The sequence below is a fragment of the Notolabrus celidotus genome, chromosome 21 (assembly GCF_009762535.1).
Source record: "Notolabrus celidotus isolate fNotCel1 chromosome 21, fNotCel1.pri, whole genome shotgun sequence".
NCBI lineage: Eukaryota > Metazoa > Chordata > Actinopteri > Labriformes > Labridae > Notolabrus > Notolabrus celidotus.
The window spans coordinates 4,986,340-5,004,160 of NC_048292.1; the positions used below are offsets into that span (position 1 = coordinate 4,986,340).

Here is a 17,821-nt window from a genome sequence, read left to right on the forward strand (position 1 = left end):
GATCCAACTATCACCCATCGAAACCTCACGTTACACTACTGTTGTAATCCAGATTATGGCAAAACCAGATTATTTCATAGTTTTGATGTCTTCAGTATTAATCTACAATGTTGAAAATAATTAAATAAAAACCATTGAATGAGAAGGTGTGTCCAAACTTTTGGATGTATTTGATGTATTTTTACACTTCTGCAAAGTTTTTGAAACGTGCATGTGCTCAAAACCTTGTCTTGTATTTTACCCAGGGTTTCTGGCTGTAAATATAAAAGTAAAATAGATATAAAAATAAATAAATATACAAATAAATTAAGTTATTCTCTTGTTTTGTTTCATCAGGATGCATGTTGTTATTTTCCCCTGCAGTATGTGGAATAATTAAGTGAAAAATGTTGTTATTGATGCCTTAATAAAGCAAGCTTGACTCTTATTGGTGTTGAGTATTAGACTCTGATCAACCTGCGTCTGAGCAGCAGGAGTCTTAACCACTACATCTCTCAAAGGAGATCCATTTCTTCTCTTTAACCTAAATATTCCTTTTTCAGCGTCCTAAAAGTTTAAGAAATCATAAATCAGCAGCGGCTGAGAGGCCAGAAATGGTCCTTGTGCAAATATTTCTTTAAACCTCAGCCCACAAAACCCATCAATAAAGTGAGAGGCTGCAGGGGTAGCTGGGAGTAAATCCATCCACCATACATTGAACTGTAACCGTCCTCAAACCCTCTCCTGGATGTGTCCTCGTGACGGCTCGGCGGCTCTCATTGTCTCACAACAGAGAAAATGACCCTGAACAAATCAGCCGACCTCTGTGAAGTTTACATGCTCTCCTTGTGTCAGTTTTATTTTCTCAGGAAGCTCAGGTTCTATCCCACAAACCATAGTCACGGTGACCTGGAGGCACTAAACTGAATGTGTTGTCTGTCTATTTGTGTACATAGCGGCGTATACGTCCTGTAAATGTATACAGTACCGCCAGTTATGGAGCGTGCTCTGCCTCTTGGCCAATGCATGCTGGGAATAACTCTCTGCACAGAAAAAGGATAAACAAAACAGAATGGAAACTTCACTTTGGACACACACTGTTAATAATATAAATGATTCTCATAAGTAAGGTAGCTCTACAAGGATAAATGTTGTAAAATAAACTATAAAATGTATTTTTTCAGTGCAATTTGCAACATGTTATATAATGTTCATTGCAAGCCAAGTAGCCAGACTCATGTATTCTTGCAACACTGATAAAAGTTGCTCCATGAAGTCGTGACCTGAGCATTTGACCCTGTTGAATGGTGCCAACTTTGTCTTCTTTCTTCACATTGGTCTAAATCTAAAAAGAAATGAGCCTATATCTACTTTTCACAGGAGTTAAAGGTGACATATCACGCTTTTTTCATCAATATATATTGGTCTAAGAGGTCCCCAAAACATGTCTTTAAAGTTTATGCTCAAAAAAACACTTTGAAATCAGATTTTGGTCTGCCTGAAAAACCCTCTTCTTCAGTCCTCCTCAGAACACTCTGTTTTCTCTCTGACCACGCCCCCTCAGGAAGTGGATGTGCCTCGGCTGTCCAGCACGTTGATCTAATGTTTACATGTTGGCTGAATATACATGGCTGCTCAGAGATCACGTTACTTCAACCCTCTGAATCTGATCCAGAATCTGATCCTGACGGAGCGGTGCCTGTAGCAGGACCTTTCTGAAGGATTGGTCACAGATTTAGTGTTTCTTGTTGTTTTATTTATCAGCATGTCGACGTGTGTCTTGGTACACAGCTACAAACATGTAGCTATGTGGCTATGCTAACTAGCGCTAGCACTTATCCATGACAAATAAAAATCATCCACTAGTTCTCAAATTTGCAGACGTGGGGAGTAAAACCGACCTCTGCCAGAAAGGCAGCGGGACCTTTTCTGAAGGATTGGTCACAGATTCTGTGTTACTTGTTGTTTTATTTGTCAGTATGTCGACGTGTGTCTTGGTACACAGCTACAGCTACAGCTACGACATGTAGCTATGCTAACTAGCGCTAGCACTTATCCATGATAAATAAAAATCATCCACTAGATCTTCAAATCTGCAGACGTGGGGAGTAAAACCGACCTTTGTGTTTATTAAGACAGCCTACAACTAGCATGCCTCCCTCCTAAGCTCCTTGTTAGCACACATGTGTGCAGGTAATGAAAAACGGAGGAGGGGTTCAGTATTATTTTATACAGTCTATGGGCTGAACAAGCTCCGAGCTCTGACTCCGTGACAGACCGGATATTGTTGTTACGTAACAAAAACACGGAAGTCTGAAACGGCTCGTTTCACACACATTTACAGAAAGGTGGAGAAATCAGAACAGGGGCAGAATGGATTTTTTTCATTCTCGGGGGGTTTGTAGACAGAGCAAACTAGTACTTTGTTAAAATCAACAGGTAAAATATTTGATTATTGAGAGGGATGAAGTGTGTTTGAAGCTGGTTTGTTTACAAGGGTATTTGTATTTAAGGAAGCAGCTGTAAGCTGACAGTAACCTTCATAGAAAGCTTTCTGAACTTTACTCTTTATGTTGATGACGTTTGAGTATTTTCTAATAATCTTAAAAACTTCACCCCATACGCTGACGATGTTTGAGTTTAAGTTCCTTAAAACTGTCCCTCTTTACAATGATGTTTACATTTAGATATCTAAATGACTTCGATCAATATGCTGATGATGTTTGAGTATTTCTCAAAAACTTCTCTCTAAAAGGAGATGATTTTTTAGTACTAAGTATCTTACATCCATCACTTTTTATGTTAGTATGTTTTAAGAACTCACAGTATGTTATGTTTGTCATTCATGCTATGATGATCCTGGAGATAGATAATTGAATCTCTGTTTGCATGTCTCTTTTGCTCTCTATTTACCTCCATTTATCTCTTCTGACATTAGCAATGGACTTTAAATTTACACTTTCCCTCTCTTCTGTACTATTGTTGTTGTTGTGTAACCTTAATTTTGGTTTTTCTTTGTTGTGAATACAAATAATTAAAATTAGATCACAAAGAAACACAAAACTTGTTTGTTATTTCTTTTTCATATTTGAAAAACTGCAATCTTTATGCTGATGATGTGTAAGTATATCTTCATCATAAAGACTTTCCCCATATATTTTAACTTCCTTATACATTACTCTCCCTGCTGATGTTGTTTACTCTTGAATGTCTAAATACCTTTAATCGATATGTTCATAATGTTTGAGTATCTGTTGAATATCTAAAAAATGAAAACACATGCAAATGATGTTTCAGAATTTTTTCAAACAGACTTCAATCCATACGCTGATGATATCTGAGTAATTTTTAATCTCTTAAAACTCTAATCTTTTCACTGATTATGTTTGAAAATGTTTCAAATTTGATATAACATCGCTCTTCAGACTCAAGTTTTTGATCTTAAGTCTATACGGTCTAGATGCTGTTGAGTTCTTTAAATACGAAACACTTCATCTTTATGCTGATGATGTGATGAGTGTTCTTTAAGAATCTTAAAACCATCACTCTGTACCCCAATGATGTCGAATATTCTTTAAATACCACTTAACTATTACTCTATAAACTCATGATGTTTGAACATCACCCTGTATGCTGATGACTGAGAATTTTAAACACCTCATCATTATTTTTCTTACCTTATTGTCTTTTTAAATGTGCAATATAAATAAAGTGGATTGGATCTTATCAATAGCATGATAATATAAAGTGTTATTGCTTTTCCAACAGTCATTCTCCTTATATATATTTATTTGAATCTAACAAGATGGTCTTTTGTTAAATTCAAGATTTTATAAATGTACTGCTTTAATAAAAGGTGCCTAAAACTCACTAATTTGTGGTTGATGTGTATAAACATGTTAAATATGTCTCACCTGTTACTCAGTACCTTTTACCTGTGCCTCCTCTTGACCTTGTTCGCCAGGAAGTTGCTTCCCTCTTTAAACCTGTGCTGTAGTTATTACAGCGCCACCCGGTGACCAGGAGGACTCAGAGCAACAGTTCTGCTCATTTACATTCATTAAAAAACTGCTTCTTTTTCCATTAGTATTTTTATTTTGTTTAGGACACCTTAGCTGGAGCCCCTGCTCCGGAAAAAAAGAGGAACACCTTTGTTGCTGATATATTAAGTCTGAGCTATGGTAAGTGCTTGTGCCTTTAAGCAATGAGAGTTTTTTTTATACAGCATTTATATACAGCGTCTATACATACAACATTCACACCAACATGGTTGCAGTGGGCATGCCAGTCCACATGCACCCTCCAATTTTTCTTGACTCTTTAAAAAAAAAGGAAAAATAAAAGGCAGAGAAACAGAGAGAGAGAAATACGTACAGGCATTAACAAGAGGTTCCAGAAAGCACCAGGTTCAAGTCCAAGCAAAAAAAAAAAAAAGAGCATGCATATAAATCTTTGGGAATGGCTTATGTTTAAAACATATATGGTTTATTCTACATTTTTTTAGAAGCTATTTTCACCTTGTGTCCTTTATTGAACAACACACACTGGGAGAGGAACAAGGGATGAAACGTGATGAAGACAAACACCCAGAACTTAATGACACTAAAGAAGTAAGCACGAGAAATGACACTGTGATAGAAGTCACTGTTGCTTTTATCTCTACTTGGATTGAGTACAATACAAATAGAAACTCAGAGTTCTCTCAGGGAGTGCAGCGTGGCAAAAGTTACACTCTGAATGCTAATCCTAGTACACAGGTAATATCTAGTACATTCTAGTATACCAGCTGTTAAAGGTATTTTAAAACACAAGTTCACCCCCTGGCTGCCTGCTCTACAGGCCAGCTCTCTTCAGATTCATACAATGGAAAGTTCAAACTTGAATTTGGAACATTTTAAAATTGATTTCATTTTTAAGGGGGGGGTCTGGGGAATCTCCTCTGAATTTCAGTTATGTATTTCCAGTATGTATGTGTGCAGTGTGAACGCTTGCTTCACTGCGTCTATGGCTGATGTGCTGTGTGTGTGTGTGTGTGTGTGAGAGAGCATCACCGGAGTATGCTGGTGTTTGCTAATACTGTTGCACTAACCTTAAAGCTAAATATTGAATATGATATGTGGCGTTCCCGGGTCCATGTCCACGAATGAAATGTGGATTCATGACGTCGTCGTTTGTGGGGAGGCAGTGTTGGTGTTGGTGGTGGGGCTGGGGGGGGGGGCGACGGGGTCAGTGTTTTGGGGGCTGCGGTCAAACACGCACACTTACAAAACTTTCACACACTCATTTACAATCACACACTTCCTCGCTGATGCGCGCAGGACGCTCCTCTTCCTCTTCTTCTTCGTCTTCTTCTTCTACTTCTTCCTGTAGTTGCCGAGCTGGATGGCGGAGCGGTCAAAGACGCAGCGGAAGGTGACCGGCTGGATTTCCCAGTAAGGAACGGGGTTGCTGAAGAGGCTGATGCCGGAGTACATTGCCTTCTTGCTGTTGAGGCCAGGAGGACAGAAGTCGCCTGTTCCCACAGCGTTGATCTTGTTGGCGTGGAGGTAGACCACCTAGAGAGGGGATTTGAATAATGACATCCTTTGGTCACTGAGTGGGACGTGCATGGCAATGAAATACAGCAGATAGAGGAGATAATAATAAGTCACAGGATGAATAATGACAGCGTAAGAGAGCCAGAAACTTTGTTTTGTCTTCAGGATGTTTAACTAGAAGCAGTGGGTCAAAGCACTTCCTGCATGATCGTAGTCCAGAATAAGAGGTTTGCTGCTCAGGGAGAAGAACAGCTTCACGGCTGTGTCAAAACTCAGTAGCTGAAAACAATGATAGAGCTACAGCTAAGCAGTTTGTTTAGATCGAGGTAGTCTTTGAATTCAGCAGAGAGGAGAAGGAACAAAAGAAAAAGAGAGCAAAACTCACTGAGAGAGATTACATGATGCTAATTACAGACTCTGAAGCATTAAAATATACATGGAGGTGAAGGCTTTGTTCATTGTATTTGTAAGAATATACGACAGAAAACACAAGCGCTAAAAATACAGAATAAAAAACACAATGCAGAAACACTTAGCAGCCCATTAAATCCCTCTGAGTAAAATTAAAAACATAAACTCTCCTCTCAGTAAAATGAAACCACCTTTTACTGCTTTAAAGTGACACAACTTCACTTTCTCTCCTCAAAAACATCTTCAATTTAGACGTGTTGATTGTTGAATCGAAAGGAAAATCACAAAGAACGAGATAAATGATCCCTTTATCACCAGTGACGGTTCTGGGGAGGGACCAACAGGGTCCAGTGCCCCTGTAAAACTGAACCTGGACCCCCCCTGGCTCAATACTATTCTCATCTTCCTTTAAGAATAAAAAACACAATGCAGAAACACTTAGCAGCCCATTAAGTCCCTCTGAGTAAAATGGAAAACATAAACTCTCCTCTCAGTGAAATGAAACCACCTTTTACTGCTTTACTGTGACACAACTTCACTTTCTCTCCTCAAAAACATCTTAAATTTAGACGTGTTAACTGAATCCAATAACCCCACATTGGAGTTTGATCCTATTGTCTGTAGTGTGTTTAGTGCCGCTGCAGTCCTCCAGTCTGCGCTGGGAGAAACCTCAAGTTAGCACAAACTGTGCTGGCAGCGGCTTCCCGTCACTAATAAAGAAAGAGCAAAAAAGATGTCTGGCAGGTGTTCAAGCTGTGGTTCATTAGGAGAGAATATAATCCAAGTGAATTACAGGAAATTACCTCAAAGACGGTTTTACTGGGATGGGATTGATGCAACAGTCTGTTAACACTCCCACTTACTCCTAAAGTCTGAGCGCCTCTCTACCAACACTTTACCCAATAAACAAGCTAAATGGATCCATGTGACTTTGTTATGCTGCCCACCTGTAATCAGGCAGAGCGAACCCAAACATACCAAACGCAGAAACACAGGAAAGTAAACCAGTGAGTGAACGCACAACCATCACGCTCAATAAGAGCTCAACTGCTGGAACATGGCTGCAGAAACACTCCTCCTTTGATCACGTCGTGTGTTCAAACCTGCTGTAATAACTCTGAGGTCATGCATAGCGGTGATGTTAATAAGAACAGTGTGTACCTGGATGTACTTGTGTTCAGACAGGCCAGGAGGAACGCTGGTCAGAGCGTTGTTGTCCAGGTGGAGCTCTCGCAGGTGAGGGACGTTAGTCAGCGTGGCGTTTTCTACAGAGCTGATCTCGTTGTAGCTCAGACCCAGCCTGCAGGAGAGAACAGTACATGGTGAGAGAGTGCTTTGCTTTTCTGCACATGCCAAACTGATGCATCCTGATTTCTGTCATGCAAAGTTAGTTTTTTAGGTATAAGACAAAATGAGGCTACTGAAAGGAATCTAAAGCTGTCAATACTTTGTCAGTAAAAAGAAAATGTGCTGTCTGACATACTCTACTGATTCAAAGCTCTCTTTACCCAAGTTTGGTATGGCATCATTTTTTGGAGCAAATCACATATTTTAATAACCCCAAAAAACACTTTCAGGTCTCATGTTTTGCTCACAGTGGATATTACGGCCACATATCCAAGAGAAGCCAATGCAACGGGCTTAAAATGCAAGGAGGTAAGAAAACCTGTGGATTCTAAAGTGAGGCAACATGATGTCTTTCAACTGAGAGATTAATGCACATTAATGCAAAATCCATGAAACACTTTATGCTAGACTTCTGGCTGCTCATTGGGTTAGGTGGTGGAATCATGCCAGAGCAGAGTCAGGTGTGTGTGTGTGTGTGTGTGTGTGTGTGTGTGTGTGTGTGACTGGCCCTGATTGAGATCAGGTGGGAGGAGCTTATATCTACACCTGAGTTTCAAAGCTCTGTGCTGACTCATTGTCTCACCTTCAGAGATACTGAGCAGTTCCCTGTTTGTATGTGCATATATGATCAAAGTGTGTTTGTAGAAACTGAAATATATGAAAGCCCTAAAAGGACATCAATAAATACATTAAATATATTTGAGTTTCTCTGTTTTCTCAAAATCACAAGACGAGAAAACAGAGAAAATAAGATGTATTTAATCATGTTCTTTTAGGGCTTCCGTACTAAAAATAAAAGAACACATTTATACACATGGTAAGAAGTAACTTCAGGTGATATGAAAGGCCTGTTATCAGTTTCTTTAATTATTTTGTTTTTTGTTCAGAAATTTTGCCTTAGTAAAGAATAAAAAGACATTTTGTTACCAGACATTATCTTACAGGTTGAGGATCAAAAATAGAAAAAAAATGAGCTTCATTCTCTGGATGCAATGAGATAAATGATCCCATTATCACGAGAAAATTGTATTTTTTTAAATGTATTTTTCATTTAAAAGGACCATGCATATTAATTAACACTTCTGTAAATATGCTAGAATTAGCCAAAAGGCTAGTTTACATCCTTAGTCCCTTGTCAGATGTTAAAAAGACTCCCTAAAAAGATCAAGATTGAACAAAAAAATTAAATAAAGTCAAATTAAAATAAAATAAACAAAAAAATTAAAGAAAAAATAGCTCCATTATCTCAAGAAAACTGAGAAAATAAAATGTATTTATCTATTTAATGTCCTTTGAGAGCTTCAGTGGAAATTATAAAGCTCCTTAGATCGTCATTGTGTTTCCTAAAGGAGCGTCTCCCTGAGTTAACTTTCTGGTGCTTTAGTTCTCTTGCCTTAACTTTGTCTTGTTAGTTTTTTCTTAATACTATTCTCACCTCTTTCCTTCTCTTCCTTTCAATCACTATGAGACATCACTGATTATTCCTTTGGGGTAACTTTTAGATCCCCCTCCCAGTCTGCATTTGTGTCCCACTTCCCTGCAGCCTCATTTTAAAGCTTCAGTTAGCGATGTTTGTCTGATACAACTTACAAGATAATGCTGGAAAACTTTGGATTTAATCATACGTATTGATATTTGGTATGACTGACATACTTGAGTTGAAATAATTTGACTATTATTCCTTGGCAAATAAAAATAACTGAACTTTTAAGCATGAGGGAGCATGCTAAATTCAACACTTGGACTGTATCAGTTGCAGACACCAGAGCTCTGGGTTAATGAAACGATCCATGTGTGCAGCATTCAGATAAACATGGTTATGTGATGTAGAACAAGTAAACACCAGAGCAATTAAAGGAAATTATACATCTGCACTGTAATTCCCATTTCAGCCACAGAGGGTGCTGTTTAGTTACAGTCTCGCTTCCTGCAGTGATCATTTTTAAAAGTATCATGTTCTCATTACTTAGCCAGGTTCTTCAGGCCTTGGAGGTTGCCACCCGTCACTTTGCTGATCTTGTTTCCATCCAGGTGGAGCTCAGAGAGAGAGCTGGGCAGACCTTAAAAAAACCCACAAAACATCATAATCGACCTAAATGTCTGAAATTAGGAATCTGCTTTTACTAAGAAATGGACAGTTGGCAATTTGCAACATGAAATTTCAGCTCGATTACATCCAAAAGAATCCTTTATTACACGTCTCATTTTTTGCCAGACGTGTTCCCACCCTGAAATTGGCCGGAATCACTATGCAGGGCTGCGTCTGTGTTCTTTGAGACTCTAATCCGAGCATGCATCCTTTAGATAGAAAACTACTGTTTTTGGTCTGACTGGATGAAACTTGGATTAGTCTTAATCCCCTTATTCAAGACTCGTTAGTGAAAGCAGGTTTTAAAGTTTACCTTTAGGGATCTCTGTGATGCTCGTATCTGCAATACGAATGTAAGAGACTCTCTTCAGGTCAGCGAAAGCTCCGCCTTCAACGCCCGCGCTCTTCAGAGGGTTGGACCCGAGCTCTGAGAAATGAAATGAATAAACAAGTGAGTGCGCAGGAGGAGCGGGAGAACAGCAGTAATGAATCTTGGGTTAATTCCTGTCCTGGTGTTTTACTGGAACATCGAGCTGACTCATCAGTAAACAAAGTCTTGGGCAAGAGAACAGCTTATGTTTGCAATGCAGCCTTTGTCCACGCCAGATTCCCTGATTTGTCACGGATTAGAACTGTAACTCTGATATATTTTAAGTGATTGAATCCACACTTTGAGCTTCGTGTTGAGCAACGACAGACGACATGTTTTGGGTTTAACAAGTCTGAGATGAGTTCTCAAAGTTGCAAGGGTAGCAAGACGAGGGGGAAAGGAGGAGAAAGGACAAATAATCTGTGATTCTTCTGTGGGAAACTGAACGAAACATATGCTGTGTAATCATGCATTCACAGGCCGCCGCCGCAGCCCGTAGCAAACTGATCACTTCCAGACGGCGGCCTGTGTATGAATCGTGTCTCAGTGAAATTCCATGAAGGAAATTTTCCCCTCTGGTGTCTTTTTCTTTCTAAACAAAATCAATGAAGTTCAGCATTCCCACACGATTAACTACCGACTAAGTAACAATAAATAAAACGACCTGGACAGATCCACTGTTTGCAAACACACAACCTGCCTCAGGTCTCACTGTAAACACTTTCACCACTGGGTTGGATGCATCGGTTGCCTCTCACATTGGCAGACATGAAGGAAATACAGTTGAGGTCAAAATTATTAGCCCCCCTTGTAAAATCAGATAAAACCCTTGATTTCTCCATGAAAATGACCATTAAAAACAAGTGTTTATAGTTTATGTGTTTCCAAAATAACAAAGACAAATATTCACTATGTTTGATTTGGATATTTTATTGATGCAATGAATTGAAACAAGAAAAGGTAAAAATGGTATGTCCAAAATTATTAGCCCCCCTGGCCATTAGTAGTCAATAGTGCGCCCGTTCTGAGCCACGCCTGACAACAACCTCTTCAAATAGTTCTTTACAAGGTTGGCACATGTCTCTGGAGGGATTTTGGCCCATTTTTCCAATGCAAATTGTTCCAGCTGGTCCAAAATACATGGTTTCTGAGCATGGACATTCACTTTGAGCACCCGCCACAGATTCTTCACAGGATTTAGATCTGGGCTCTGTACGGGCCACTCCAGGAACTTGGTTTTGGTGTCCTTTTAAAGGTGACATATCATGCTTTTTTCATCAATATATATTGATCTAAGAGGTCCCCCACAACGTCTTTAAAGTTTATGTTCAAAAAAACACTTTGAAATCAGATTTTGGCATGCCTGAAAAGCCCTCTTCTTCAGTCCTCCTCAGAACACTCTGTTTTCCCTCTGACCACGCCCCCTCAGGAAGTGGATGTGCCTCGGCTGTCCAGCACGTTGATCTAATGTTTACATGTTGGCTGAATATACACGGCTGCTCAGAGATCACGTTACTTCAACCCTCTGAATCTGATCCAGAATCTGATCCTGACGGAGAGGCGCCTGCAGCAGGACCTTTCTGAAGGATTGGTCACAGATTTAGTGTTTCTTGTTGTTTTATTTATCAGTATGTCGACGTGTGTCTTGGTACACAGCTACGAACATGTAGCTATGTGGCTATGCTAACTAGCACTAGCACTTATCCATGACAAATAAAAATCATCCACTAGATCTTCAAATCTGCAGACGTGGGGAGTAAAACCGACCTTTGTGTTTATTAAGACAGCCTACAACTAGCATGCCTCCCTCCTAAGCTCCTTGTTAGCACACGTGTGTGCAGGGAATGAAAAACGGAGGAGGGGTTGAGTTGTATTTTATACAGTCTATGGGCTGAACAAGCTCCGAGCTCTGACTCCGTGACAGACCGGATATTGTTGTGACGTAACAAAAACACGGAAGTCTGAAACGGCTCGTTTCAGCACACATTTACAGAAAGGTGGAGAAATCAGAACAGGAGCAGAATGGATTTTTTTCATTCTCGGGGGGTTTGTAGACATGCCAGGGAAACATATTTCAGGTAGAGAACCATTAAAAAGTCGATTTTGCATGATATGTCACCTTTAAGAACTGTTTGACCAATTTTGACGTAAGCTTTGGATCATTGTCTTGCTGGAAGACCCAGCGCCGACCAAAGCCTAGACTAAGAGCAGAGTTCTTCACATTATCCCTTAAAATGTCAACATAACTTTCTTTTTTCACCAGAACAAGGCTCCCTGTGCCTGAGGCTGCAAAACAGCCCCACAGTAAGATGCTCCCTCCACCATGTTTAATTCTGAGGACTGTGTTCTAAGGGTTGAAGGACTCTCCCTTTCTTGGCCAAACATGAACAACATCCATATGCCCAAAAAGTTCCATCAGACCAAAGGATGGACTTCCAAAACTCATCTTTACCTTCTAAATGTTTACGGGCGAACCTGTGCCGCTCTTTGAGTAAAGGGGTTCTTCTGGGACGATGGTCCTGAAGCCCACTACGATGAAGATCCCTCACAACTGTGCTCCTTCAAACATCAACTCCAATGGAGGTCAGGTCAGCAACAATCACCTTGGCAGATGTCCGGGGCTTCTTGCTGACATCTTCGACTACTTACCTCTCCTAAGTTCTTGAAATCTTGTGGTTTTCTATCACGCCTAGGTTTGTTTCCAAGAGTTTGTCTCCTTGTACTTTGCAATGATGCAACGTACAGCTACTCCAGACACTGTAAAACGCCTGGACATGACCGTATAGCCTTCCCCCTTATTATGAGCCTCCATTATCTTCTTTCTGAGCTCAAGACTGATTTCCATTGTCTTTGGCATGGTGAGTAAGAGTAGTCTCTCTCAATAACGTGTTCAAGTGCCCTGTTTGGAGTCCCTGAAGTAAATCTCAATGCTGTTTGGATGCTCAGGTGTTGTTAGGAAACAAACTGTTATGGTCCTGATTTGTTGTGTGATTTGCCCTAACCCTCTCTCTCTCTGCCTGCAGGTTGCATGGGTAGGGGCGGGGCCGGTCTCCTCAGCAGTGAGGCTCATCAGGCACACCTGTCCCTGATCTGCTCATCAGCACTGGCTTCTTAAGCCACCACCAAACACTCCTCTAGTGCCAGATTATTCCTCTAGCTGCATGCTCCATGTCCCGTTGTAGCCGTGCTCCTGAGGAGATTCAAGCCACGCTTTTCTGTTTACTTATCTCGAGTTGTTTCCAGAGGATTGATTCCTAGTTTTTGTTTGTGAGTTTTTGATAGAACCTTTTTCCCCTTTTGGGTGATTTTGTGTTACTCCTAGTTTTGTACTTTTTCTCAGTTGTTTTTACCCGCAAGGTGCTTTTTGTTGAACCTTGGTTTTTGCTTAATAAATACTGTTTCCCTGTACTCTGCATTTGGGTCCTAGTCCTTTGCTCAAGCCGTAACACAAACTGACTGCTCAGGTGTGTTTTAAAAGTAAAAATTCACAGGGGGGCTAATAATTTTAACCACCCCATTTTTCACTATATTTGATATAAAGTTATCCTAAAAATGTATTTTACATTCCAAAATGTACCAAAGCTACTAAAGAACACTGGTGAATGATTGCTTATATCAAGTTTTATCAATGATTCAAACATTGGGCAAAATTTAAGGAAAATGTTTCAGAATTCCTGGGGGGCTAATAATTTTGACCTCATGTGCACATAAATCAATCTTAGGACTGTTACTCTAAGAAAATAAAAGTACAGTTTTTAAATGTGGTGTTTAAATGATTTCACCATTGCTGCTGAATCAGAACCTTTCTCCACATCTAAACATAAAGCGCCACTCAGCGTCAAGCTGTTAAACTCTCCTCTTACCCATGACGATCATGTGGGACATGCCCTGGAAGGACGCCTTCTTGATCTTGGTGATCTCGTTCTCGTGGATGCGGAGCTCCTGCAGGCTCTTGGGCATGTTGGCGGGCACGTCTTTAAGCATGTTCTTGGACAGGTAGAGGCGCTGCAGCTTGGTCAGGGGGCTGAGGGCCTTGGCATGGATGATGGTGATTTTGTTGTTCACCAAGATGAGAGCCTGGAGGATGAGACGCAAGTGTTTAGACTTCACTTTTAATTCACACATCAGAGCTGTTATCACATTTCATGATTGTTAATGAGGTCAAAATCTGAACCGACATGACGTCACCCGCTTGTTTGTTGGTCTGGCGACTTCCCTTTCAAAGCCGCCATGTTGGTTTCTGGAGCCAACATTGAAACAGTCCTGATGATGTTAGACTTTAAAGCCTCTGGTAACCCAAATCAACAAACTTTCTAACTATAATACTTATAGTCACATGAACATCCACCGATGAAGATGACAGCTTGTTGTCATTCGTCTGTTTCCCAACTGCAGTGGATTTGGGGAAACATTGGGGTGCAGTTTAGCTGAGCCGCAGCCGAGTGGCTAAAGCATTCCTGCATATGCTCTGCTCATTTCCCTAGGACTGGTTCACTAACTGTAAGAGCCAGAATGTGTAACTTTAACTTGTTTGAAAATATATTGTTATATTCATGTTTTGTGCAGAAGGGGTTAATGTGATTGGATAGCTCCCTTGGTAGTTAATGATTGACTCACTTGTCACATGCAGTGTGTGAGTGAGACAGAGAGCTGTGCCAGGTGTGAGAGCATACCGTTTTTCTACCATTTGACTTTGACATTGTTATACCATCTTTAATTGTCATTTGTGTTGGAAATCAAGTTGACGTGTCCGCAGCTTTTTCGTGGCTTTGGTATCCGGAGGAAACGCCACTACACTAACTTTCCCCAAACAGCTAAAAGCGTGGTCTTGGACCCCTGGTACCGCCGTGCTCTGCCTTCCTGCACGTCTGCCTCCTCTGCTCTGGGCATCACATGTTCCTAATGCCCCAAACGTGGAGACTAAGTAGTGATAAAAGTGATAAACTATATATGTATTGTAAGTCAGCACTCAGAGACCATTTCAAATAAATAATATTCAGATTCTGGAGTTTTTTGTCTTAAGATTTGGGGTCAAACGGCTCAAACATGCAGGCTGTGAACCCACTTGACATGTCAATCCAGATGCTAGCTGCTAAGCCCACACAGTCCTGAGAAATGTTGTAATTAGAGTAGAGTATTTATTCTTAACAGTTTTATTTGTTCATTTATTTATTGATTGATTTATTATCTAGTTCAAAATTTTGTCACTTTTATTCTATTTTCTTTATTTGTGTATTTATTTTAAGTGTAGCATCTTATTTTCTTTTAATGGTTTAATATTTTTGTGTTTTATTATCTTAGAAATGGATTTTATTTTGGTGAGTTTAATTTCCTGTGTTGAGTTTTAACATATATTTCCTCCAGTGTTTCCTCATCAAGATATGTATATATATAAGTAGCACAAAAACACTGTTGACCAAAGGCTGTAAATATTTTCATTGTTCAGTAAAGTTGGCATTTAAACACGGGGCCTCTATGGACCCTGACTCTGTGTTGGAACTGAACTTTCTGGCTTCACATTTTCAGCCCTGGGTTTAATGTTTTCTTTAAAGTTGAGCAAAACAGTTTCTTTTTTGTTCAAGTCACATCACTGTTTTGATTTTTCTATTATTATGGAATCTGAACCTCATCTGACACACCTTCTCTTTTTTTCTTCCACCCACACCCACATGGCATCCACGCCACAAAAACCCCACCTGACATAAATAATCTGTACTTTCCAGATGAGAATCTACAAAAACAAGACATTTTAGGTTGGGCAGATGTTGGCTGCGGAGCCAAGTTTAAGGCCACACTGGTGCATTTTTAGAGGAATCTCACTCCTGCTGTTCCACCCTTATGGAAGCAGACGGACGGCAATGTGAGGTATGTGGATCGCTCCCTGGAGAGGTCAGATACCTTACAGTGGAAACCGCTCCGGCTGTCAGACTAAGGTATTTATTGCAAGTGAAAAAAGGGTAGTTTGCAGGCGTGAGGGTGTTCAGGCCTTGAGGTGAATAGTTTCCATGCACCTGGTGAGTGCAGATTGATTGTTAAGGTTGAAGGAAGAGGCGATTATAGGTGAATATATGGTGCAGGATGTTGTTTATGTTTGAGGTGAGGAGAGGTTCATGTTTTAAAATGTCCTTTTTGGCATCTGTTGCATGTCTGTGGAGTTTTCCTCGACTATATCTGTTAATAATGAAGTTCTTAGTGATTCGTTCCTCAGCAACCGCTTAAAGTTTGGTGCACATTTGTGTCTGAAAGCTCATGTTGCAGGAGAGTTGGAATTACAGTTACATAACACACATTGCATAACATTAATAATAACACACAGATGGAGGGAAAATGACTCTTACATGAAGTCCCTTCAGGTTCTTGAAGTCGTTCTCCTTGATCTCAGTGATCTTGTTGTTCTGCAGGTCCAGCAGAGTGGTGTCGTCTGGGATGTCCCCAGGAACTGCCTTCAGACCTTTTGTGAAGGAGACAGGGTTTAATCAGGAGGGTTGGAGGCAGGCGCATGCAGGGAATCCATCAGGATGACAGGTCATGGGAACTTGAGTTTGAGGTGAGGTGGTGAGGAGAGGTTAACCACACTCCAACCTCAACAGGAAATGGATACAGAATGGAAACCTATTCATCTTCGTGAGGTTTTTTTTTCTGTGACACATTCCATCAAAAGTTCTGCAAACAGAGGATCCAAAGACCCGAGGAGCTGTCAGAGAGCCTGGAAATATTTACTCATATGACTCAGCTGTGTTAAATACTTGATTCAGATTGGTCACAACTCAAGAGCAACTGTGATTGATGGCAGGAACAACCTGATCACACACGTCATATCAAATCAATCCACATCCATCACATTCTGCCTCTGCCTGTTGACACTGTGGTAAAACCAACAGAATGGAACAGATCCAAGAGAATACAATGGAATTTTTGGATTTGAACAAAGCCAAATAGAACACTGATTAATTGGAGCACTGGTGGCCTAGCGGTCTAAGCGTCCCACGTATAGAGGCTATAGTCCTCATCGCAGAAGTCGCCGGTTCGACTCCCGGCTGGTCGACCATTTAATGCATGTCTTCCCCCACTCTCTACTCCCCACATTTCCTGTCTCTCTTCAACTGTCCTATCAATAAAGGCGAAAAAAGCTCAAAAATATACCTTAAAGAAAAAAAAGAACACTGATAAATCCTAGACAGCAAAAGAGACACCAAGAACTACCTGATTACAGGTCATATCAAATCAATCCACAGACTTACCACTGTTGACACTGTGGTAAGACCAGAAATAAACTTTATTATTAGTATTATTATTAGAACAGTGTGGAAAGGAACAAATCAAAGCAGAATAGAATGGGATGCTTCTGATTGATCAAAGCTGAATAGCAGAATAGAATTCTCAACAACACCAGGAACAGCCTGATCACACGCAAATTAGTTCAATCCACAGAAAGTAGTCTGTCACATTCCCCCTCAGCCTGTTGACACTGTGGTGATAAACACTACTGTGGTCTCAGGCTGAAATTGAGAGTGGGGGAATAATAACAGTTAGTGGGCACAGATGTGAGAGCAGCCTGAGGAGCTACTGCTGACAGCATCTCTAAGCTGCTGAGCTCTACAAAGGTACTGAAACCAGAAGAGGTAGAGATAACAGCAACAATGTTCAAAGTTGAGACATCTGTCTCATTTATGTTTTAAAGGAACGTCCAAGTTCTGAGAAGGAGAGCTGAATGAGGACAAAAATGACAACATCAATATTCCTGCAGAAGTCCTGCTCACCTCGTCTAAGAAAGAAGAAAAATACTATATTAATCCCCAGGGGGGAATTCAATTTTTCCACTCGTGTTATATATATTTTTTGTCATGCTACACACACAGTTTGGTGTATATACATGCAATTTTATGCACAAACATGCAGTGGACATGCACTTAGGGAGAGATGTCAGAGTGAGGATGCTGCCATCAACCAGCGCACCCCAAGCAGTTGGGGGTTTGGTGCCTTGCTCAAGGCAAGTGAACCAGCACCTCTCCAGCCACCAGTTCACTTGCCAGACTTCGTCCATGCTGGGACTCGGAACCGACGACCCTCCAGTTGCCAAGTCAAGAC

General features: G+C 40.6%; 1 protein-coding gene across 1 annotated transcript in view; it reads right to left on the minus strand.

Moving 5' to 3' along the window:
• Positions 1 to 4,442: 4,442 nt before the first annotated feature.
• dcn (decorin) overlaps positions 4,443 to 17,821 on the minus strand; it is a 32,072-nt gene continuing 18,693 nt past the window's right edge. The window contains exons 3-8 of the mRNA XM_034673950.1: positions 16,072 to 16,184; positions 13,597 to 13,810; positions 9,677 to 9,790; positions 9,241 to 9,334; positions 7,089 to 7,227; positions 4,443 to 5,534 (exon numbers count right to left, since the gene is read on the minus strand). Of these exons, the coding sequence (XP_034529841.1) occupies positions 5,334 to 5,534; positions 7,089 to 7,227; positions 9,241 to 9,334; positions 9,677 to 9,790; positions 13,597 to 13,810; positions 16,072 to 16,184 (875 nt within the window). The 3' untranslated portion in view covers positions 4,443 to 5,333. The remainder of the gene's footprint in view (positions 5,535 to 7,088; positions 7,228 to 9,240; positions 9,335 to 9,676; positions 9,791 to 13,596; positions 13,811 to 16,071; positions 16,185 to 17,821) is intronic.